We start from the raw sequence: 23,304 nt of genomic DNA on the forward strand, positions 1-23,304 counted from the left end.
ATGGACGCGCTGTCCGGCGCCGGGCCTCGCCGGGCTCGCTGCAGCCTGGGCGCGGCGTCTCCCGGAGCGCGGGCTGCGGCGGCGCCCTGGGCGCGGTTCTCGGCCTGGCTGGAGTGCGTGTGCGTGGTCACCTTCGACCTGGAACTGGGCCAGGCGCTGGAGGTGAGCGGGGCGGCCGGGCGGCGGGGGCGGAGGGGGCGGCCGGGCGGGGGCGGCCGGGCGGGGGCGGGGGCGGGCCCGGCGGCGTCGGCCCCCGCAGCCGCGAGCTGTCTGCGCGCGAGGAGCCCTCGGGCCGCGCCCCCCGCGCCAGGCGGCACCTTCTCCGCTCGGGTGCTCCAGCCACAACCCCGGGGGTCAGGCAGCGTTTGAGGCGCATTAGCTCTGCTGCGGTCACTGCTCCTCACCGGCCGGCAAAGTCCAGCCTTTGTGGCTCTCCTGCTTAAAGCGCTCCCGCGCCTCCTCGTTCACCCAGAATCAGCCCCGGACCCCCTGTCCTTGTCCCCTTGTGTTCACCTGCTGCACCCCCTCGCCGGGCCCGGGGAGCCCCACCCTGGCCAGCTTCTCTTTCTCCGTGCGTCTTCACGCGTCGCTGCGAGTGAGGCCTCCCGCGGGCCTGCGCTCCGAAGGCCGGGGCGCACCGCGGAGCTGCGGAGACCAGGCTTCCCGCGCTGCCAGCAGGAGCTTTCTCAGGGCGCAGCGCTAGCACCCCTGTGGCTGCCCAGGGCTGGGATGAGGCTGAACCGCCGGCCTGGGGAAGCCAGTGCAGCGCTGGAGGGAAGGGTGTGTTCTAAGGCTGAACCTGGAGAGGCTGCGGGAAACGCGAGGCTTCCGAACAGAAAGGGCTGACCTCTGTCGAGGACGTTTGCACCCCTGCCCGGTGGCCGGCTCTCTGTGGACAGGTCATTCCAGCCCAGCCATCCCCAGCGGGCGCGCACGAGTGTGTGGCCCCACTTGGCAGACCGGAGCGCTGAGAGCAGAGGTGATCTGCCCCCGGGTGCAGAGCCCACATTCTCGCGGGGGCCCAAATCGCCCCTCGTAAAATGGCAAGAGAAGTTGAGAGTCTTCCGCTTCCTTACGGCATCCCACGCGGATTTCCCAGAACTCGCCGTTTGGGAAGCTGGTCCTCAGCGAGTGCTGTTCCCGGCTCTGTGTGCTGGGGCTTCTGAGCCTTTGGTGAGGTGGCACGCTCTGGCAGGCCGTGTTGGGGACCCAGGGCCCCTCTAAATCACCAAGTCTGTGTGGGAATCGGGCCACAGATCCATCCGACAGTGTGGCCACACAGTCCTCATCAGGTTTGCCTCTTGATCGGGGGTCATTTCAGTCGAACCCTCCGGGTTTTAAGGAGCACCTGCCCGGTGCTCACTTATTCACAGCTTGGACTGCCTGAGCCCTGCAGACACCCCGGCGTTGTACAAGGTGCTGGGCTGCCTTCCAGTAGCTCGTGGCCCACAGACGCGGGTCCACAAGGTGGGTCCGGCCAAGTGGTAGGGCTTGCTTGGCCAGTCTTTGGAGGGTGGGAAGGAGGCAGCCGGGCAGGGGAGGAGGGGCTGCTTCAGGTAACCCCTCCCTCAGAAAAGCCTGCACAGACAAAGGCAAGGAGCTGTCCATTCATTCATCCAACAAACCGAGTACTGAGCAATGGCTGCCCGCCAGGCCTCCAGCATGCGTGCTGGACGCGGGGACGCAGAGTCAGGTCAGAGGACAAGGCCCTGTCCTCTGGGAGTTCACGTTCTATGCTGGAGACACAGCAGGTCGGAACCCCTAGCACACACAGGCCATGCGGGTGGGGAGGTTCCAAGCAGACAGGTACGCTGAAGCCTACAGGTGAGACAGAGGAGGGCAGGCAAGGCCTTGGGGGGAGTAGGGGGACGAGAACTTGTGGCTCCGCAGAGGACAGCCTGGCTCTGCCATCTCAGCTGTGCATGTCCCAGCGCATCTGGGACGCCTGTGGAGTGAACTCTGGCTGGGGTGCCCAAAGAGGCCTTCTCCACGGAGGTGTTTGCGTCCTGCAAGGGCATAGCTCCTACACTGCGGTCTCAGGACCCTCTCCAGTCTTAAAAATTATTGGTGACTCCAAAAAGCTTTTTGTATGGGTCATTCCTATTAACGTTTACTGTGTTGGGAGTTAAAACTGAGAAAATTTAAAAATAGTTGTTAAGCTCTTATAAAAAAAAAAAAAGTAAATACTGTGTGTGTTAATATAAATATTTTCATGAAAAAGCCGTATTTTCTAATTTTATTTTTTAAGATTTTATTTATTTATTTGCCAGAGAGAGTGAGAGAGAGAGCGTGGACACAGGCAGGCCGAGTGGCAGCAGAGGCGGAGGGAGAAGCAGGCTCCCCGCCAAGCAAGGAGTCCGATGTGGGACTCGATTCCAGAACGCTGGGATCATGACCCAAGCTGAAGGCAGCCGCCCAACCAACTGAGCCACCCAGGCGTCCCAAAAAGCCGTATTTTCTAAAACAAAATTTAGTATCATTTGACACTCACAAAGCTTTTTAAAAGTTTTTTGAAGACTTTGCTTATATCTAGAGAGAGAAGGAGAGAGTTCCTTCACGTGGCTAGGGGAAGGGCAGAGGGAGAGGCAGGCGCTCTTAGGCAGACGCCCTGCTGAGGACAGAGCCTGCCGTTGCCGGGCTTGAACTCAGGACCCTGCGGTTAGGACCTGCGCGGAGGCCAGGAGTCGGACGCTTAACCCCCGTACTTCTACAACCCTTTAAACCCCTGGTCCGATAGAAGACAGCTGGGCCCCTCCTCGGGTTTCTGCTCCGTTCCCCATGAGCCTGTGCTGCAGCCTCTGGAGGCAGCACAGCATGCGGGCTGGACGACAGACGCGGAGGAGGCAGCTTTGACCTGGCCACGTGCCGGGGCACTCGGGCCACACGGACGCGCTCGTGGCCACGTTGGTCCTCCTCAGGGGTGACTGGGCTCCAGGAGCAGCAGCCGTGCTGGCTGGCTCAGCAGAAACAGGGCTCTCACGGGCCTCTGAGGATGGGGGCCTCAGGCAGCACAACTCCTTGCTTTCTGCCTCTCTCCAAGGGTCGGCTCCTTTCCTTTCCTCCACTTGGCCTTTCCTCTGGTCTCTGCTCCCAGGAGAGGCTGCACCAGGCCATAAACGTGGGTTCCCTAGCCATGGATGCAGAGGCCAACGTGGCCTGCTTTGAGGCTGCAGCAGTCCGTGGCTGTCGGACCAGATTTGGACCCCGACTTCAGTGTGAGGCCCGTCGCCCCAGCTGCCAGGCACCTGCCTTCCCTCGGCCGTCTGTGACACAGGCACCCGAGAGCTTGGCTGAGTGGTGCTGTGGCCCCTGCCCCTCTTGGAGCTCTCCCAAGGTGCCTCTCTGGGTCCAGTCCCATAGACACATTCCTTTTGGCTGCTGTGGCTTCTCTTGGCCCTTCCTTCTTGTTGCCTCCTGATCTGACATCTTGAGGTTTCTACACGACCTTCCTGCTCTGTTCTACCTCAGAGACGTGTTTGCAGTCACATACCACATGTGGTGAGGGTACTCGCTGCCAGGCCAGGAGTCCCTGTCCTTGGGACACTGGTGTGCGGCAGAGGAGACAGAAGAGCACAGCAGCCAGCCCAAGTGAAAAAGGACAAGAAGCTTTATCATTTGAACAGTGTGAACCCCAGGACATGGCACCGTCCTCTGTCTGCGGTGCAGGCAACATCCCCAGAGAAACCTCATTTCAGCTAAAACCCAGCTCCTCGGTGTTGAAATTTGGGGGACAGGGCCAGTTGGGGCTGTGTGCATGCAAGCCTGTAGACCCCCTGACCCCCTGTTGACCCTTAGCACTGTCCCTTCCAGAGAGCATAGGCCAGGGCAGCAGCAAAGCCCAAGGCACCCCAGCTTCGCAGAAGACAGGTTGGAGGCCCACTGGGAGTGAGGGCTATGGGGCCCCCTGCCTCTTTAGTATCCAGGCCATGGGCCTGTGCACAGAGCTGCTGAGCTGGGGAGCCAAGCCTTGCCCGCCACTCCTCTAGGGTATGGCCGGCTCCCGGGTCACTAGGCCTGCTGCTGGCCCTTAGGAGCCCAGGATGCTCTCCTCAGGCTGTTCCCCCAGGTGGAATAGAGGCCAGAAGCTCCCGGATCCCTGACTAGCAAGGCCGGGGTGAGGGCCCTCAAGCTGCTGTCGACAGGCAGGGATGCCATGGTCTCGGTGACATCAGAGTCCAGGCCAGGAGAAGCTGGCCAGGCCCCGTCTGGGGAACAAGCCTGGGGCAGTGGTGCAGTCCAAGACCCTCTGGCTGAGTGGAGGGGGGAGGGATGGGGAGCGGAGGGGAGGCAGAGGCCAGCAGGCAGAGCCCTGTGGTCAGAGGAACCCGTGGGTGGGCGCTCTCAGAACCACCTTCGGAAGCTGTGGGGACAAACCTTGGGGACAGTGGAGGCAGAGAGGTCCAACCGCAGTCGCACGAGAGGTGTGAGAAAGGAGTTGGGCAGTTGGCCCAGGTGTGGTGCCAAGGAAAGGGAAGGCTGGAGCGGTCTCACGCTGAAAAGGGCCCAGAGGAGGAGGAGGAGGGGCAAGGCCGTGCTCCGGCAAGACCAGCATCGCGCCTGCTGCCCAGCTGACGGTACCAAGTGCTCTGTGTCCCTGCAGCTGGTGTACCCCAGTGACTTCCGGCTCACGGACAAGGAGGTGGGTCCTGGCCCTCCTGGGAGCAGCCGTGGCCCTGACTTGAGCCGGCCCTCACCCAGTTTCCTGTGTTTCAGAAAAGCAGCATCTGCTACCTGTCCTTCCCTGACTCCCACTCAGGTAGGCAACCCCAACTGGGACGTTGGCACTGGGGGTGGGGGTGGGGAGCGGGTAACAGGAAAAAGGTGGGAGATAAGGCTGTCCGGGAGCCCCTGTGGCCCAGGCCTGGGCATGACCACTGCCAGCTGCCCATGCCAGCCCGAGTCCCCACTCCATAAAGACCCCAGAGCTCCACATCACAGCAGTGGTGGCCAGGTGCCCCTGATTTCTTTCTTTCTTTCTTTTTAAAGATTTTATTTATTTATTTGACAGACAGGGATCACAAGCAGGCAGAGAGGCAGGCAGAGAGAGAGGGGAAGCAGGCTCCCTGCTGAGCAGAGAGCCCGATGTGGGGCCCAGTCCCAGGACCCTGAGATCATGACCTGAGCTGAAGGCACAGTCTTTAACCCAGGTGCCGCTGCCACTTATTTTCAAAGAAAGAAGTGTCCCTGGGCAGAGTGGTCAGTGGGGCCTGGTCTCCTTCACCCCACCCAGTGGCCACCAGGAACTGGGTCCCGGCCTTTGCACTTCTCCAGGGCTCAGGTGTCCAGGCAGCCCTGTTTTTTCTGTCACAGACCAGCAGACAGGGCCCCACCAGTGTCCCCAGTGCTAGCTGATTATACCAGCATGTGCTGAGTTTGTTTTGAAACTCTCAGGTGCAGGAATCAGGACATAGCTTTCCTCGAAGCCTGGGCTTTTTTGTCTGGGGTCTTTACGGCCCGGTCTTGGGTCCCCTCCCTGGTGCGTCTCTGGTTGCCTCCCCGGCATGTTGGCAAGAGAGGTCCCAGCACTGACACGAGCTGGTGGGGGCTGCCTCCTTTCCAGGCTGCCTCGGAGACACTCAGTTCAGCTTCCGCATTCGGCAGTGTAGCGGACAGAGGAGCCCGTGGCACGCCGAGGACCGGCACTATAACAGTGGGGCCCCCATGTCGCTGCAAGTGAGTGTGGGTTGCCTCTCCCCAGAAGCCAGGGCCAGGCTGGCGGGAGCAGCCGGCCTGTGGGACCAGAAGCCCAGCCCGCCTGCCTGGGGAGTGGGCCCGCTTTTCACCACCGGCTGCTCCCAGGCCCCTGTGACCACTGTGCCTGCCGAGACGTTCTGTGTCGAGGGGTTGGCCAACTTCAGAGCCAAGGATCCCAGGGCCTGACCCCTGTGGCTGGAGAGAGCTGCTGTAGCGGCCTTGGCAGCGGGGGGGCGGTCTGGGCAGGTGGGAGGGAATGTGGGCAGTGGGCTCCGCCTGACTGACGCTGTTCCTTCCAGAGGGAGCCGGCACACTACTTTGGTTACGTGTACTTCAGACAGGTGAAGGACAGCTCCGTGCAAAGGGGCTACTTCCAGAAGGTGAGCCGCCCGGCAGCTCTGGGCTAGTGCTGCTGTGAGGCAGGGCTGGGGGCCAGCAGGCTGGGGGTCCTGAGCCTCCAGAAATGGCCACTCCTCCTGCGGCCGCCAGTCACTTGGCACTGGGCCGAACTCACTGCCCTGGGCCATGTAGGCTGCCCCGCCTGGACAGCAGGCGAGGTGTTGGGGAACAGGTGCTGCCGCACCCAACTCTCCTGGTGGCCCTTTGGGGAGCAGGCTCTGCTGCCCTGCCTTGCCCAGCACAGCACCCGGGGCCCTCTGTCTCTGAGCTCAGGACATCCCTGCTCCTTGCTGCAGAGGGGAGAGGGGCTTTTGTCACATGTTCTAGATTAGGACAACTTCCATCTTGAACTCAGACTCCATAAGCAAACCTGCTTGACTTCTGGGGAGATCGTCCCAGAAATCTGGCTTTGTGCATTTCTCCTTGAAGGCCCAGGGCCCAGCTGTCATCTGAGGTTTCCGTGCCCTGTCTGAGCCAGACTTTGGGTTTTCTTCTGATAACTCCAGGGTCCAAGTTGGCCCATTCCTGGGGACAGCTGTCCCGTGGGGTTTGTGGGGTCTATTTCCCTGGGCAGACTCTGGATGAGCCAGGCCTCAGGGGTCCCTGCTAACTCCTGCGGGGCTGGGATTGCATCTCTCCGGCCCTGTGGACTCTGCAGTCTCTGGTGCTGGTGTCCCGCCTGCCCTTTGTCCGGCTGTTCCAGGCGCTCCTGAGCCTGATTGCCCCCGAGTACTTCAGCAAGCCGGCCCCCTGCCTGGAAGCGGGTGAGTGGCTGTCAGCTGCTGCCGGAGTGCTTTCCGTCCCGGCCGTAGCCCCCAGGCTCCTGACGCGGCCTCCTGTGTCCACAGTGTGCAGTGAGATTGACGAGTGGCCCGCCCCTGTGCCCGGGCAGACCCTGAACCTGCCCGTTATGGGTGTCGTCCTCCAGGTGAGGGCAGACTGGCTGCGGAGGGAAGGCCCCAGTTCACGGAGACACCCACCCCATCTGGCTGCTCCTCCCTCTCGTCCCCCAGGTTCACATCCCGTCCAGGGTGGACAAGCCTGAGTACAGTCCTCCGAAGCCGTGTAGCCACGAGGTGGGGACCCACGAGGTGGTGCCGCCCCTCCCACCTGCTCTGGCCTCCCTGCCCTTGCTGGGGGCCCTGTGGGGGTCCAGGCAGAGGCCAGGCAAAGCTAGCGGCCAGCATCTTGCTGTGGGGTTGCGTGCCCCCTCCCCAGTGCTGTGAGGAGGTGTGCAGGGTGGAAGTCGCAGCGCCCAGGGGTGACATGTGCTGCTTGGGGTCTGTGGGCTGCCAGCCTTGCCCTCGGCCTCACCCCGTCCACCCCCCTACCTCAGAATTTGCTGCCCGCCCCAGTGATCCTTACCAGCGTTCATGAACTGGACCTGTTCAGGTGAGCCCTATCGGCCGCTGCCTGTCGCCTGCACAGGTAGTGTGGGGACCCCGGGGGGAGGCCTGTGTAAAGCCGGGGCCACTAGCGGGACAACCTAGCAGAAGTGAGCCCTTGCCGGTTCCACGAGGGAGAGTTGGACCAAAGAAAAGCCCAGGGCCCTCCTGCCTCTACCTAGAGGAAATGGGCGCCGTGGGCAAGAAGGTTCCAGAAGTCAGGTGCAGGGAAGGGAGCTGCTGCGTTGGGAGGTACTCGCTGCTCCCAAGCCTGTGTCTCTCCAGGCAAGTCTGGGAGAGGCCGCCCTGGGTGAGGTGTGGGGGCCGGGGCTGCTGGCTTCTGTGTGGGGATACAGGTGTGCCACCGGAGTGCGGGGCAGCCCGGATGCCGCCTCAGCATCTTCAGATGTCCTCGCTGCCATCCCTCTGGGGCAGTGCATGGAGAGCTGGGCCTGCCTGGTGGGGAGGGAGGGGCTGGGACTGGGAGCTCCGCCCCTGCTGGGCATTCTCTACCACCCGCCCCTGCCTGGCACTAGGTGCTTCCAGCCGGTGCTGACCCACGTGCAGACTCTGTGGGAGCTTATGCTCCTCGGGGAGCCCCTGGTGGTCCTGGCACCCTCGCCCGCCATGTCCTCAGAGTTGGTGCTGGCCTTAATCAGGTAGGCCGGGAGGTGGGGGGGGTGCGTCGGGGGCCCCAGAGCAGCCCAGGCTGTGCTTAGGGGCCCTGCTGCACCCCCACCCCACAGCTGCCTACAGCCCCTCAAGTTCTGTTGCGACTACCGCCCCTACTTCACCATCCATGACAGCGAGTTCAAGGAGTTCACCACGCGCACACAGGCCCCGTAAGTGCCCTGCCCATGCCCCATCCTCGGCCTGCCTGTGCTCCACTCCCCGGGCCTGCCTCTGCCCCTTCTCTCTCTCTCTCTCTCTCTCTCTCTCTTCTCTCCTCTCTCTAGACCAAACGTGGTCCTGGGAGTCACAAACCCTTTCTTTATCAAAACACTCCAGCACTGGCCCCACATACTCCGTGTTGGAGAGCCCAAGATGGCAGGTGAGGTTGGCCTGTCCTTTGCCCAGGGGGCCTGGGGAGCTGGGGCTCAGGGCCCCGAGGGTTCTGAGCTGTGGCGGGTGGAGCTGGGCACTGAGGTTCAGCACTGGGTGTGTTCCGTAGGGGATCTTCCTAAGCAGGTCAAGCTGAAAAAGCCATCTAGGCTGAAGACACTTGACACCAAGCCAGGTGTGTGCCCCTTGGGCCAGAGCTGCTCCTCACCTCCAGAGCCTGGGCCGGTGGGCTCTGAGTTCTCGGGGAACCTTCTGTGCTTCCCCCAATTGGAGGTGGGCGTAGAGGTGCAGTCGCAGCTAGAGGGGGTGGGGCTGCGGGGGGAGGCCCCTCAGGACAGGGCCAGCTCTGCCCTCCCGCTAGGCCTTTACACCGCGTACTCAGCCCACCTGCACCGGGACAAGGCACTGCTCAAACGGCTACTCAAGGTATAGGCTCGGGGGGGGGGGGGTGTCCGGGAGGGGGCGCTTGTTCTCTGTAAAGGGCTGCATTGGAGTTGAGCCCATGCCTCCCCTGCCCTTAGGGGCTGCAGAAGAAGAAGCCGTGGGACACACAGACGGCACTGCTGAGAAGGCACCTCCTGGAGCTCACGCAGAGCTTTATCATCCCCCTGGTGAGGCCCAGGGCAGGAGGGGGATGGGGGCAGAGGGCCGTGGCCCAGGCTCACTCCCCTCCCCTGCCAGGAGCACTACATGGCCAGCCTCATGCCCTTGCAGAAGAACATCACGGCCTGGAAGGTGCGGTGCAGCTAGTGGTCTGGGGCGGGCTGGGAGGTGGGCTCCTCTCCTGATTTCTAGAAGAAGAGAGGTCTGCAGGGGAGGTGGGGAGGAGGTCATTGGGTGTGCAGGAGTTCCCAGGGCTCTAGGCTGTCCCCACATGTGCCGGACATCCCTCATAGGACAGAAAAATGGGGGCCGCACCTGAGGAGCTCTGTCCCAGGAAGGGCGGGGGCTGTGGGTGCTCACGTGGCTGCACAGTGAGGCCCTTCTGGCCAGCTGAGGGGCAGAGCTTGTGAGGCTGTGTCCCCCACCGACCTGGGCTCCCTGGGCTCCCGTCTCAGACTCCTCCCCAGATCCGCCCCTTCCGCCAGGATGACTTCCTGCGCAGCCTGGAGCACGCAGGGCCACAGCTCACCTGCGTCCTCAAGGGCGACTGGCTGGGCCTCTACAGGTGGGTGGATGGTGGACGGGGTCCTGCGGCTCCTGCGGGGCTTGGTGTAGGGTCGTGGGGTCAGCCCACAGTGACTGCCTCTTGCCACCCGTAGGCGGTTTTTCAAGTCCCCCCACTTTGACGGCTGGTACCGGCAGCGGCACAAGGAGATGGCCCAGAAGCTGGAGGCCTTGCACCTTGAGGCCATCTGTGAGGCGGTGAGGGGGAGCTGGGGCTGCGGGGGAAGAAGGGGGGCCCAGGCCTGGGGCAGAGGGAGGGCCCTGGGGATGATTGGCTCCATCTTGTCCCCAGCAGAACATCGAGACTTGGATGAAAGACAAGTCTGAGGTGGAGGTCGTGGACCTGGTCCTGAAGCTTCGGGAGAAGCTGGTGAGATGCCTCCGGGCCCTGCCCAGCCACCCCAGGCAGAGGGAGGTCACCTGCCCCTGACCACCGCTGCCCCTGCAGGTACAGGCACAGGGCCGCCAGCTCCCGGTGAAGGAGGCAACGCTACAGCGGGCGCAGCTGTACATCGAGACGGTCATTGGCTCTCTACCCAAGGACCTGCAGGCCGTCCTGTGCCCTCCTTAGGGCAGGGTCAAAGGGCGAGCTCCAGGGGCCTGGGTTCGGCCAGGCGGGAGCGCCTCAGCCCGAGCCCCCTGCTGCTGCTCTCTAGCCTTGGCCCCCCATCAGCTCCACTGTTGTTTCAGCAGTAAAGGTGGCATCTGGAACCACAGCCTGTCCCCTGTCTACTGCGGATCACGTATAGGCCAGAGCTTTACCTCCCCCTGGGTCCCACCTGCCCTCTGCAGGGCCCCGGGGCTGGGAGGCAGGGCTGGCTGGGAGCCCTCATTGCTCTGGCACGGGGCCACCTGCCCCCTGCAGTGCCCACCTGCCCAAGCTCTGGGGCCCCAGGCCTTGTACTTGCCGCGTCCATTAGCCCCACCAGGCTGCCCAACCCAAGACAGAAGGGGGCAGCTGTTGGCAGACTCCTCTGCTCACAGCCAGCCAGCCGTCTTGACCGGGAGACTTGGCTGTTATGGTCACTGGCTGGGGAGGGGCCAAGGCCTCCTTGCAGGGGCGGAGTTCTGCCCTGGAGTACGTTGGGGGGCTGCCAAGAGGGTCTGGGGCATCGTCCTGGGTCCCACTCGTGGAGCGCCCGGCTGGGTGTGCTTCTGTGTGCTCTGCCCAGTGATGCTTCTTGTCTGATAGGCTGTCTCCCTCCCATGTGTCCATCCACCCCCATGAGTAGCCCGAGGGCCTTGGGACTCTAGTCTTACTGGACGCCCTCCATAGCCCTCGATAGCTGCTGCAGCCTGGGAGCGGCGGGCTCCTTGGCTGGAGCGGAAGGGCCCTCAAAGGTGCTGACGTCCCCTGTGTGACACTGGGGAGTGCTGGGCCCAGCGGTAGCCAGTGGCTTAGCACAGGGGGACGGCATCATCAGCCGGCGGGAGGGTGGGCGTGAGGTGTGGACCCAGCGTGGTGAGCGTGCAGGTAAGTCTCCCGACCCTCAGCCTCAGCTCAGACCCCTCATCTGAGGTGAGGATGGGTAGGTCCCTGACAGGGCTTGGCCGTCTCCCTGAGCGCCGGCCCTCGGAGGTGCTGTTTCCGCGAGCGGCTGCAGCGGATGCTCTTCGAGTGCTCTGCTCGCTGTGCGCTGAGTTGGGCAGAGCCGCCCATGACGGTGGCCGCGGCTCTTGGCGATGCTGTCAACCCGTGCGGTCCTGATAACGGCCTAGGACAGCCTGTTACTGTCACGGCTCTGCAGACTGCTGAGCCCAGTCTGATGCGGGGTCCAAGGACAGGGCTGTTAATGAAACAGAACCGAATAGAGCCCGACAGGAGCAGGGGGTCTGTGTCTACAGAAGAAACAGGCTGGGGCTGGAGGAGTGGGAGGCCCCACGTTGGCCCAAGATGCCGCCCTGGGCAGCCTGCCCCAGCTGGCTGGTGTACAGGGGTGACCTCCTCACCCAGGGTGTGGTCTTGAAGGGGGTCTGCAGAGATGCCAGCACCTTCCTTGTGGCTGGCTTACATACCCGTGTGCCTGGTAGGGCCAGGGCCGGTCCCAGGCCCCCTGAGCACTACGGTGCAAGGTGGGTGGGTGGCTTGGGAGTTGACCTGGACCCCCCATGATGGTGACTCCACATGTGAGGGCCAGGCTTGTCACTAGCTTGTGCTTGAGTGTGCAAGCAGTGGGCGGCCACTTCCTGCAGTTTCCAGAGGGGTGCTGCAGGGAAGGGGCTGTGAGGGCCTCTCAAAACCACCAGGGGCCTTGGCCACCATCAGTCCAGGATGGCCCAGTCAGGTCCCCCCATTCGGGGCTCCATGGCTCTCCATCTTGAGCACGGCGTGGGCAGGCGCCCTGGGGAGAGATTCCAGGCAAGGTGGGCAGTGCTGCCGGGGGAGGTGGGGATGAGTCTGACACTGACATGGAGAGATGTGCGGAAGCACCTCTCCTGGGGCGCCTGGAGCCAGGAAGGGTCCATCTCCCTCACAGGCTGACCTCAGCATGGAGGTGGCCTCTGGTGGGAGGGCTCTGTGGGAGCCGCGCATGAAGTCTCCCAGTGCCATACCCCCCACAAGGTCCCTGTTCCCTCCTAGGACCAGGCCAGCTCTGGTTTGGCTGAGCTTTCCCCCCAGCGGGCCAGGTCGCAGCCGCCAGTGAGGAGGAAGGGGCCAACAGATAAGGCCCTCCTGCCCCTCACCCTGATCAGAGCCCCGAGGGCGAGGGCGGCGTGGGGGCGGGTGAGCACAGAGGCAAGAGCTAGCTGGTCCAAAAGGGTGTTGTGCTTGGTCGCTGAGGCTTCCTGAGTTTAAAGGGGCTGTGTGTGGCCATGGGGATGCGTCAGCCCCACCAGGAGCAGGAAGCACAGTCTTCACCCCTTGCTTCCTGTGCTTTATTTAAAGATTCCCTTTCAGTCTGGAGAGTGGCCTTCCCACATTTCTGGCACTAAAATGTCCTTCAGTGACAATGCTTGTCTTTTAACTTCCTCTTTTGATTAAAACAACAACAAAAAGTCAGTGCTCTTGTCAGACCCTGGTAATTTTAGGGGTCCTCTGCAGTGGGGATTGGGTGGGCCTTGGTTGTAAAGTGTGGTTCGGGGCTGAAGGAGAGGAGGTTTGGCCTGCCTGAAGCTGAGAGAACTGGGGGACATGCTCCTAAAGCCCCCAGACCTAGTGCAGGTCTCCGACGGAGAGAGGCGGAGAGCGCCAAACGGGAGGAGATGCTGGAGGGTGCGGAGGCGACAGGAGGAAGTGAACAGTCTGCAAGGAGGGGGCGAGGAGGGGCGTCCTGGGGTAGGAGTGCAGGGTAGGGCTCAGGAACTAGGCCCTTGTCTTCCATGGGTCCCCAGCTGCTGCTCACCACCCTGCCCCCATCCTGTGACTGGAGACTCCTCCCAGGGGCAGCAAGAGCTCCCAGGACCGCGGGCCCCACGGAAGGTGCCCACCCCTTTTCCAGTCACGGCGCCGACAGCCCTGGTGCTGGTCTGGGGGCGGGTCCCCGAAGACCTCTGGGAGTCAGCAGGCGCTCCTCTAACTCTGAGAGGTGGGGGGTGAGGCTCCCGGCAACTGGTCAGGGCGCAGCAGTCCCCGCGCCGGGGATGTGGCAGTCCTGAACCCAATCTGGTGAGGGCCCTGGCGCTCAACCGTGCGCGAACCGCGAGGTGGCTGGGGCAGGTGTGGCTCGGGGCGCTCCCAGGGTGGGGCCCGGCCCAGGGGCGCGTGCTGCCCGCCGCGAACCTGGGCCCGAACCCGGCCGAACCTACCCCGCGACGCGGCGGGCTCACCGTGGCCGCGGGGCGCCAGGCACGCGCGGGGAGCGCCCTACCCTCCTTCCCCGCGCTCCCCCTCCTCCCTGCCCGCCCCTCCCGCCGCCGCCGCCGCCGCCTCCCTCCCTCTCTCTCCCCTCCCCGGCTCTCCCCGCCCTCCCCCTCTCGCCGTCGGGGGCGGGGCCGCTGCTCCCGCGCGCTCCGGCCCCTCCTCGGCCACACAAAGGCCCGTCTCCATGGCAGCCGCGCGGGCCGGAGCGCAGCGCCGATCGCGGCCCGGGCGCCATCGAGCCTCGGCGGCGGACGTGCAGGTACCGCGGTGGGGGTACAGAGCCTACGGTGGGCCCGCGCGAGTCGGGGGGCTTCGGCGTCAGCGCCGCTCCGTTCCAGTCTGCGCGCTCTGCGCGCGGGGGACCCGGGGCAGCTGCCGGTCCGCGGACGGCGATCGGGCCTCGGCCGCGGTGCGTGTGCCCTGGACACTTCCAGGTGGCCGGCGAGGCCCGCGGCGCTCAGGCGAGTGGGGGGAGGTACGGGCCTGGCCCGGCCGAGAGTCCCTGGGACCCCTTCTGGTTCCCGATCGTCCCTACCGCCCATGCCTCCCACCTCCCCCGACTCCGAGATCCGTGGGCAGGGCTGCAATTGTCCCTGTTGTGCAAGAGCTCGGGGCCCCCACCTACCTGCCCCCAATCCAGCAGCAGTTCGGGGTGGCTGAGCCCAGGCTTCCCCAGGGGGGTGGACCGGCAGTCCGGGTTTAGCGGCACTCTTCCTCCACACCGGCGGGGGCTCCTTGCGAGGACCACCCTGGATTCTCCCTGGTCTGTGCTGGGCTGGGTGTAGAAAGTGGGAGCAAGGGTTCCAGGGTGGGTCTGGGGCGCTTAGTACTGGTCGCCGGGGCCTGCCTGCTTCTCCACAGGGCCTGCTAAGGCGGTTCCTCATTTGCTTTATTGGCGTCGCATTGAGGTAGACCTTCTGGAGACCTTCTCAGAACTGTGTGGGTCTGGGGACATACTCCGTGCCTGGGCTTTCCCCTCAGCCTCTGACCCTACACCTCTTCATGATTCTTCCTGCGGGAAGCCCTCCTGGCTGGGCTCTTACCACCCCCTGTGTGTTCAGGCTGATTAGCAGATTTCTGGGGTTCCCGAACTCAAGCGTGCCGGAGCTTCCTGCCACGTCAGTGAAGCATCTCTTTCCAGCAACTTGGAAAAGGAAGGAAAGGGTCTATCTGTGTCCACTGTGGCCTGTGGCAGTGCTCAGGACTGGGGCAAAGTTGGGCCCCAAAGCTAGTGGAATATTTTGAGGCTTGGAGGTTTTTCTGGCCTGTGCCTCCCTTGGGGGAGCTCCCTCGTCTCTGTCTGACTTCAGGTGGGCCCTGTGGAGAGTGGGGGAGCAGGAGGGTTGGAGGGGTCCCGCTTGCCCCATGCCCAGATGTTACCCTTGCATGCCCTGGAATTGCCGTCTGAGAGAGTCGAGCAGCTAGTGGAGAGGCCATCCCCTGTCCTGAGGTGAGGGTCCCTAGGAGGGACGGCCAGCGTCACCCCGGCTGCATCTGCTGGGTATTTTCTGTGGTGTGTCAGCTTTCAGGAATTCCCAGAAAAGATTAAGGACAGACAGGTGGGCTCCGCAGATGGGAGCCTCCCACCTCTTCCCAGCATACTTACTGAGTCCGGGGGTGGGGGGGCTCCTTGGCCTAAGGAGTGGGCCCCTCTGGAAGGCCTGAGATCTGGCCAGGGGTTCCTTCCCCAGGAGGGGAGGGAAGTTACTGAGAAAAACAAGGGTTTGGAATGTAAGTCCCCCCTCCCCCGCCGGCCTCCTGCCAAGAAGGAATTATTTTGGGTTATCCAGCCGTGTCCAGCCACCCAAGGGGGGAGGCTGCGGCCCTGGGAGAGGGATCCACTTCCGGGGCTGAGGGCTGAGAGCACCGGGAGGGAGGGCCGGGCAAGTCTGGGCAGCTCTGCCACCTCCCAAGGCTGCTCAGACCGGTCCACGGCGGGGTGGGAGGGGACACGTCACCCTTGGGTTGGGGATCACAGACTGCCCTAGCTGGCCCTGCCTCGCTAGCCTGGAGCAGACCCAGGCCCCTCCATGGGAGGCCGCAGGGGTGGAGGGCCCCTAGATCCTGTCCTCAGGGCCTGGGCTAAGGACCCAGCCAGGGAACCCCTTCAACTCCAGAAGGGTTAGGACTCTGACCTGAAAGCCTCCGAGGCTGCTCTCATAGCCAGCTTCAGGGACACGCCTTGGTGACTTACCCACACCTGCTGCTTCCCAGGGAGGACGGAGAGCAGGTAGCAGGTAGGGGTGTGACTTGGATTGCTCAGGGTAAGGCCCTGGAGTCTTCTCAGGCTGGACGTCACGCCACCTTCCTGCCCCCCCACCCTGCCCCTCTGACAGTCCAGCCAAGTGATGTGCTCCCCAGGTGAAGAGATCAGAGCATTATTAATGGGTCCTTGTGAGGAGCTGTCTGGGATGCTGTCTCCCCCCCTGTGTGGGCTCCCTGGGTTTGTGCCTGAGTGTGCCCAGCAGTCCCTGTGGGGATCACATTGGAGACGGAGAGCCGGCAGCTTGGCCAGAGTGCAGGACACCCAGGATCCTGGCCCTAGCCCAGGGGAGTGGAGCAGAAGAGATTGGACTGGACGGCACTGGGGTGGGCTGGCAGCCTGGGAGGGTCCAGACGGCAAAAGCCCACCTTCCCCAGGGGGGCACGGCTGTGGGCACTTGAGCCATCCTGGGACTGAGGCCACTCTGGGAACATAGCATCCGCTTCCCTGCCTCAAACCCACGTCCTGGGCCCAGAGACGAAGTTCCCCCTGGGACGCTGGGTGTGGGCTGGGGTGTACTGGTAGGGAGAGGCTGCAGGGGCCAGCACCTGTGGCCCCTTCTCTGCTCCGGGCAGGGCCACCCTGAAGAGTGGCGTCCTCCGCCACTGAGCGCTGTCTTGCTGTGAGTCCTCTGGTTCTGCAGGCGGCCGGCCTCCGTGGGAGGGGAATGACCTTTTTCCTCGAGGTTGAGGAGCCTCCTGTGTCCAGAGCCTGCCTTGACCGCAGGTGCGCGGCTGGGGGAGGCAGGGGAGGTGAGCAGGGCAGACCCGCCGGAGCACAAGGCCACTTAGGGGTGCTGCGGTGGTCCCCTGGCCACAACCTGGGAGGTGGACGGGCTTCCCTGGGGGCGAGGCCCTGGCTGAGGGTGGGGCAGGGCAGAGTCCCGCCTTCAGAGCCTGCCCAGTGTTTGTGTTTGGGGTGGGGCTGTGGGGCGGGGCGGGGCCAGCCTGTGGCTAATTGTCTTTGGACTCAAATTACAGGCTGAGGGGGCGGGATCAGGGGCCCATAATTGACTGGTGGGGTGGGGGCAGCTCCCCGGGGCAATGGGTGGGGTCTCCTTCCTCGGGAGCTTCTCCTTCCTCCTGGGGTCCCTACACACCCTTCTCCTCCGCAGTTTCACATCTCCTGGCAAGCTCCTGCTTCTCTCTGCCGCAAGACCAGGAGGACCCGGTCCCCTCAGCTGCCCAGGCAAGAACCCTGTCCCGGCCAGTCCTGGGTCAGGCCGGCACACAGCTCATGGCGCCTCAGAGGGTCACCTCGGGCAGAGCATTTGAAGCACTGGGCCAGCCCTTTGCTGTCCTGCCCGAAGGGCCCCCCCCCCGAGGTGGGTCCGAGTCCTCTGCTCTGTGGTTGATCACAGACTTGTGACGGTGACTGGCCCCAGGCCCCTAGTGGGAGCCTGGTGTAGCCACGGATGGAGACCAGGCTGGTCACAGGGACACTTGGCAGGGCTGGCCCGGGCTTGGAGCTGGGCTTCTCTTTCCCGCTTTGTCTCTCTGTGGTCTCCCCACCCCACCTGCCCACATCTCCGCTCCCCTCGCCTGCACAGAGATGGGGCCGCTCACTGCTGCTTCCCCGGGGTGGTGGGCGCAGGTCTGCCTGAGTGCCTGGTATCCGCCCCCCCCCCCCCCCGCCCCCGGGCTGGGAGTGGGTGGCATCTGGAGGCAGGGCCTGGCTCAGCGCCCACGCCCATGGCCTCAGCCTCTGAGGGGCACGACTGCTGAAGCCTGGCAGTTTCCCATGATCATGGCAGGTGACTCCTGGCCCCAGGGCCACAGGGAAGGAGATGGAAGCCTTTTGGGTGCAGCCTGTGTTCTGACCTCAGCTCTGCCATCAGCCCTGCCCTGACGGGTCACGTTCTGGTACAGACACCAAACCCTTGCAGTCGAGGCTCCTGGCACCTCTGGCAGAGCTGCCCAGCAGTTCCCATGTGAGGCTTGGGATGGAGAGGCCCAGTGGGGAGCTCAGATCTCTGTGCCCAGCACTGCCCCCACTGGACCCCTTTTCAGGAAATTCAAGAAAGAGAAGAGGGTTTGATGGTTAGCCTTTCAAGGTGCCACTGTCCACAGAGCAGCCCCCGAGGCCATTCTGGCTTGCCCTCTACTCTAGTCTGTGTTCCCTGAGCTAGCATGCCACCTGTGTGGGTCATGGGCCAGGTGTTGGATGGGGCCTTGTTGTGGGGTGCCACTGGGGCCCAAGCTGGCTGCGGGAGGCCGGAGGCCGGAGGCGGAAGCTGACCTGAGGTCCTGAGAGGCCAGGGCAGAGGGTGCTGTTCTCAGCGGGGTCCTAGTGCTGGGAGGAGGGATGCCAGCAGGAGCCTGGGAACAGCCCGGACAGACCAGGCAGCATGGCTCTTGGGTGCAAGGGGACCTGTGGCACTTGCAGTTCAGAGGCTCCAGGGGTGGGGGGGAATGGGGACCCGGCTGTGGAGAGGTCGGGCTCGGGGCTGCCCGTGGATTCTAGGCCCCCACCCCCATCCCAGGGTGATTTCCGAGCTGACGCCTGCTTTGGAGGAGCGCCAGGCCACAGGACACTGCCTGAGGTGAGGCCTTCTGTGGAGAAGCTGGGGCAGCCCCTCCTGCCCAGCAAGTAGGAGCCGCCATTGTAAGTCAAGCTGAGCGAGTTGGCAGGGCTGAGTGATGGTGGGTGGTGGGGGGCAGGGAGCCAGCGTGGTCCACCTGCCCTCCTCTTGGACATGCTCCGCACAGGGGCCAGGAAGCCTGAGGGGCTGGCCTACTCTTCCTGCTCTTGGCATCTGGACTGATTTGGGAGCCACCCAGAGGGACTTCAGGAACCAGGAAGGGATGTCAGGATTGGGGGTGGGAGGCCAAGGAGAAGAAGGGGGGCCGGCCTGGCAGTGCCGGAGGTGGCCCCTGGTCTGACCACTGGCTCAGCACCTTGCTGAGCTGAAGGGATTGGACTTGGCCGCAGGCAACTGGGCCTCCGGCAACTGGGCCTCCTTCCTGGGTGCGTCCCAGGGAGGATAGCTCCCCCCACCCCCAGCCCGCCCCAACCAGTCAGGCTGGGCTTGCCTCCGGCCCCGCCTTGCTCTGACCTGGGGCATTTCCTTACTGGGGACTCCTAGGCCCTCTGCCCTCCCCAGACCCTGACTATTTGCTATTGTGGGGTTTTGGCTACTGCTTCATCTTTAGTCTGGCCCCCAGACCCTGCCCAGCACCCAAGCATTGTACATCTTGCCAGGCCCCCAACCTCACCTAGATGGGGCGCTCCAGTGGCATGGAGCCGTTCCCTGTACCTGCCCCCCACCCCGGCTCCCACACGTGGTACTGCTCTCCAGGCCAGCTCCAGGCCTGCCCAGCTCTGCCAGCCCTTTTGCTCCCTCTGGGCAGCCTGGGCTACCCCAGTGCTGGGGTCCCCAAGACTCTTCCTGCACACAGCCTCTCACAGCCCCAGAGCTGGAGTCTGGGGGGCTTCCCGTGGCCTGTTCATCCTGGGGACACTCGCTGGGTGTTGGCAATGTCCTTTACTGGCATCGCAGACGTGGTGCCTGCCCGTGTGTGGTCACGTGTGTGAGTGGGGGCTGGTTTGCCGGTTTGGCACAGTGCCCCAGGCTAATTGTGGGGTTCGGTAGTGATTGGGGAGGCGGGACTGGGTGGCCGCCGCAGCGCTGGCAGACTGACGGGGAGATTACAGGTCTTGCCTGCTCCTTGCTTGCTCAGGCCCTCACCCGTCCACCCCCCATGCCCATTCCCGCCTCCTGCACACGGCCTGTGGAGGGGGCTCTGGGTGGGGGCTGGTCCTGGGCCAGCTGCAGCTGCCCGGAGTTGCAGACTATCCCGGCAGCATCCACTCAGCAGGGAGGGGGTCCTGCAGTGGGGAAGTGAGTGGGAGCAGGGCCAGGGGGTGGGCAGGGGGCAGTAGGCCAGACCTCAGAACCAGTGGCTCCCGCCTGTCCCTGAGCCCCAAAGGCCCACAGGACTGCCCTCAGCCGCCTCCAGCTCGGATGTGGAGGCTGCTCACGTGGGGCCATCTGTGTCTGCACGGTCATCTGAGCGGCTCTTCTTCCCCCAGGGGGTGGCTGGAGACTTTGCCTGTGCTCTGGGCATCCCGCAGTGTCCGACCCCCAGCTGGCCCAGCCTTTAATCTGCCCGTCCCCGTCTCTCAAGCCCTCTTTCTCTCTCTCAGTCCTGCCATAGACTGGCCACTGGGGAGTTACTTCGGGAGGGTGTCCGCACGGGCCTCCGGGCACGGGCCATCCCTGCATCTGTTCACGTACTAACTGAGGCCACATGCGAGCTGGGCGCGGAGGTGCAGTCCCGGGTCCCCAGCACACCGTGGTTGGGGCACACGGGAGGCTGTTTGGGGCTCTGGGCCAAGCAGATGGGACAGGTCAGCGGGCCCCAGCCTGGGCTCCCCGGGAGCACGGGGCTGTGTTTGGAGTGTTGAGCTGTGGAGTGTTCTGATTCAAGGACTGCTGTGCAGAGGAGAGAGCTGGGGCAGCCCCAGAGGGGCCTAAGCATGCCCAGGGAGGGACATGGTGGCTGGGACTGGGGGGGGGGAGCATTGGAACCTAGCAAATCCCACCCCTGTCCTGAGGGCCTGGGAGGCCAAGGAGGCAGCAGTCCTGCGGCAGGGTCCGCGCACTGTCATTTTACTGAAACTGTTCTTGGGTTTTCCTGAGCCACAGGGTTAGGTGCAGGGAGTGGGGCCAGAGAGTGGCCAGCTCGCCCTCAGCACGGGGATCCCAGTGTACGCAGACCGTCGCGAGGGACAGACAGGGTCGGGGCTGGAGCACCCACGCCCAGGCTCTCTTGAGCAAGAGACGCCAGAGGGCACGGGCTGAGTGCAGATACTCCTGGTGATGGTGACCTCCGACCTTAGAGTTGCTGAGCAGGGACTTCGATGCTGGGGATGGGGGTGTGGGGAGCGGAGCATCAGAAGCCTGAGTGGGAGGCTGGTGGGAGGGGGCTGGGGTTTCTCCGGGCACACTCTCCTCAGCCCTGGGCTCTGGGCCTGTGACCTCCTTACTGCCACCAGCCAGTGGCGACTTAAGGCCGGGAGCCAGAGTCCAGGCTTCGGGAGGCTGGTCACTCCCCCCAGCCCAGGCTGGGCGTGGGCAGTCGGGCCACAGTCTAGGCAGGTAGGAACCTGGCCCCAGGAGCCAGGGCTGGTGAAGAGGGGTCCTGTGGGAGGTTCTGGTGGCGCTGACGCAAGTCTGGGTCGGCGACGTCAGTCTGTCCCTAGAGCCCCGCCCCGCCCCACCACGCCCCACCCCTGCCCTAGGTGCCTGCGCCCGGAGAGCTCAGCCTTCGCCCGGGTCGGGGTCACGCGGGCCGCCGCCAGGGCCAGGGTGGTGCGTGACGGGCCGGCGGCGAGGGGGGAGGCCGAGCCCCGGGCCTGGGCCGCTGGGCCGGGAGGCCCAAGGCAGGTAATGGCCGGCCGTGCGCTGGGCTGAGCCCGACGCCAGGTGAGCGCTCCGCGGCGGCTGCTCCGGTGCCCACGTGACCGCCGCCGCCGTCACTGTCCGACCCGCGGCGCGTCCCGGGGTCCCCGCGAGACTCGCGCGCCGCCCACGTGCTCCCCGCGAGGGTGTCCGCGGGGCGCGGGGCCGGTCCCGGATGACCGGCGGGGACGAGCCAGGGCGGTTCCCAACAGCACCCCCCACCCCCCATCCCCCGCCGACCTCCGACTCGGGTCACCGGGCGGGCGGGGCCGGGCGCGCAGGACGGCGGGGGGGGGGGCGCGGGGCGCCCTGGGAGCCCCGGTCCCGGGCAGGTACCCGCCGCCGCCGCGCCCCTCCCTCGCGCTTGTTTTGAAAACAGCCGAGGCTCGGATTTGCCGCCGCTTCGGCCTGTTTTGTTTCCCCCGATTTGTTTAACGCTCCCGCTAATTGCAGATTTGCATTTTCGTCGGGAGCGCTGCGGCCTGGTCCCCGGGCTGCCAGCTGCCCGGCGGGGGAGGGGCGGCTCCCTGGCTCCTCACGTGGCGCCCAGAGGCTGGCTCCCCGCCCGACTGGGGGTTCCCGGGGCCCTCCGCACGGCGCCAGGACGCCCCGCATGGTCGGCGCGCGGGGGTGGGGGGGACGCGGGGGGCGGGATCTGTCCCCACCTGGCCCTGAACCTCCCCCCAGATCCTCCCCTCTCTCCGTGTCTGCCTGTGCCTGAGCCCTCATCTTGGTCCCTGGGCCCCTCTTCCGTCCCTCTTGTCCTATCCCAGCCGCATCCGGGTTCCTTTCAGGAGCCCACAAGCTGGCTGGCCCGGCGGGGGGCAACCCTCAAGCTGGACCCCACGTCTGCCGGGCCGGGGGGCTGTGTGTGGTTCTGATGAAGTCTGTGTTTACTAGAGGGCGGTGGCCGGGGAGGCAGCGCGGCTTGGGCCCATTCCCCAGACAGAGCCTTCCCTTAGGTGGGGCTGAGGGCTGGAAGGGAGCGGGAGGCCGACAGGCCCCCTCCCTCTGGAGGTTGGTCTGCAGTGAGGGCTCTGCCCTTCTTCCTTAGGGGCCTTCTGTTGACCTTTCTTGGGGTAGGAGGTGCGGAACCTGCCCGTGCAAGGCGCCCTGTGTCCGTGGCTCAGAGGCAGCTAGAACCTGTGAGGAAGCACAGGGAGCCATCTGACAAGAGACTGACGCTGCTTCCTGCTCCAGGGCAGGTGTGGAGGGGAGGCCTGCCCCCCACCCCCACAGTGCCTGTCTCCTGTCAGCGCCGGGGCTGGGGGAGGAATGAGCACCCTGTGTCAGGCTTGGGGATCAGCTGCGGGGGCACCTGTGTGTTCAGCCCCTCCATTTGTGACGCCACCAGCTTCCTGGCTGAGCGCACTCAGGCCCGCAGGTGCCCATCCGGCCGGCTCCTGTGTTCACATGTGTTCCTGGTAGGCCCATCAGCAGGCTGTAGGCCACACAGCAGGAGTGACTGTCCCAGAGGATCAGGTCAGGGTGGGTGTCTTGAGATTCTGAGGGATGGGTAGTTTTCTGGGCAAGGTGTGGGGGAAACATCACAGAGGACCCCAGACTACCCCCACTACTGTAGGCACAGCCGTGGGATTTCCACACATGGATTTGCTTACACTTTGCAACAGTTCACGGAGATCGATGTGATCACCTCCGTTTTCCATTGGGAAACAGTTGCATGGTGTAGCTTGGTAAGTAACGCACATGACCAAGAGGGAAACCAACAGAGAGCTGGCATTTGAATCCAGAAGTCTGGCCCCAGAGGCACCCGGCTAGCTCAGTGGGTGGAGCATACAACTCTTGATCTCAAGGCTGTGAGCTCGAGTTCCATGGTGGGTGTGGAGGGAGCTTAGAAATGAGCCAGAAGTGTGGCTCCAGAGTTGGGCTCTTGAGGCCCTTCCGTGTGGCAGTGTTGCAGGTGTGTGACTGTCGGGTTGAAGGGCTAGCCGTGGCCTCAGTGGCCTGTGGTTGCACAGAAGAGGGGCCGCCCTCTGCAGGAAGTGGGAGTGGCCTTCTGAGAGGCGAGAAAGCCTGGCTGTTGGGAGACAGACAGACAAGCTGGGAGAAGCTGGGGGCAGCACTGGGTGGTTGAGAGAGGCGTCCTTGAGTTAGGAAAGGCCCCAGG

The 23,304-nt window shown here is 64.3% G+C and overlaps 2 protein-coding genes across 11 annotated transcripts in view; both read left to right on the forward strand.

The window, feature by feature from the left end:
• Positions 1-10,423, forward strand: DENND6B (DENN domain containing 6B). 7 transcript variants are annotated; one of them, XM_044226570.1, is made up of 20 exons: positions 1-162; positions 4,601-4,639; positions 4,714-4,756; positions 5,561-5,673; positions 5,994-6,074; positions 6,752-6,857; positions 6,942-7,021; positions 7,107-7,169; positions 7,430-7,485; positions 8,015-8,137; positions 8,225-8,320; positions 8,435-8,529; positions 8,650-8,715; positions 8,902-8,966; positions 9,062-9,151; positions 9,222-9,275; positions 9,599-9,708; positions 9,803-9,905; positions 10,000-10,077; positions 10,156-10,423. In XM_044226570.1, the coding sequence occupies exons 1-20, from the start codon at positions 1-3 to the stop codon at positions 10,276-10,278; spliced, it is 1,746 nt and encodes a 581-aa protein (XP_044082505.1). In that variant the 3' UTR covers positions 10,279-10,423. The 7 variants fall into 7 exon arrangements, with proteins under 7 accessions (XP_044082505.1, XP_044082506.1, XP_044082504.1 ...); XM_044226571.1 differs by having other exon boundaries at positions 10,003-10,077; XM_044226569.1 differs by having other exon boundaries at positions 8,435-8,715.
• A 3,259-nt stretch (positions 10,424-13,682) lies between these two features.
• Positions 13,683-23,304, forward strand: part of PLXNB2 (plexin B2) — a 29,318-nt gene continuing 19,696 nt past the window's right edge. For 2 of the 4 annotated variants that reach the window (XM_044226560.1, XM_044226563.1), the window contains exon 1: positions 13,683-13,768. The gene's annotated coding sequence lies outside the window, so the exon portion shown is untranslated. Of the gene's footprint in view, positions 13,769-15,725; positions 15,747-21,088; positions 21,201-23,304 lie in introns of those variants that run through there. The other 2 variants (XM_044226561.1, XM_044226562.1) reach the window with 2 other exon arrangements.

The sequence above is a fragment of the Neovison vison genome, chromosome 12 (assembly GCF_020171115.1).
Source record: "Neovison vison isolate M4711 chromosome 12, ASM_NN_V1, whole genome shotgun sequence".
In the NCBI taxonomy this organism is placed as follows: Eukaryota; Metazoa; Chordata; class Mammalia; order Carnivora; family Mustelidae; genus Neogale; species Neogale vison.

What these genes read in the sequence shown, in the direction of transcription:
- DENND6B (XM_044226565.1), top strand. Translation starts at nt 1, where the DNA reads ATGGACGCGCTGTCCGGCGCCGGGCCTCGCCGGGCTCGCTGCAGCCTG. An exon ending in AAAGGGGCTACTTCCAGAAG is followed by an intron (nt 6,075 to 6,751) that starts GTGAGCCGCCCG and finishes TGGACTCTGCAG; the next exon opens with TCTCTGGTGCTGGTGTCCCG. An exon ending in AGAACATCACGGCCTGGAAG is followed by an intron (nt 9,276 to 9,598) that starts GTGCGGTGCAGC and finishes CTCCCGTCTCAG; the next exon opens with ACTCCTCCCCAGATCCGCCC.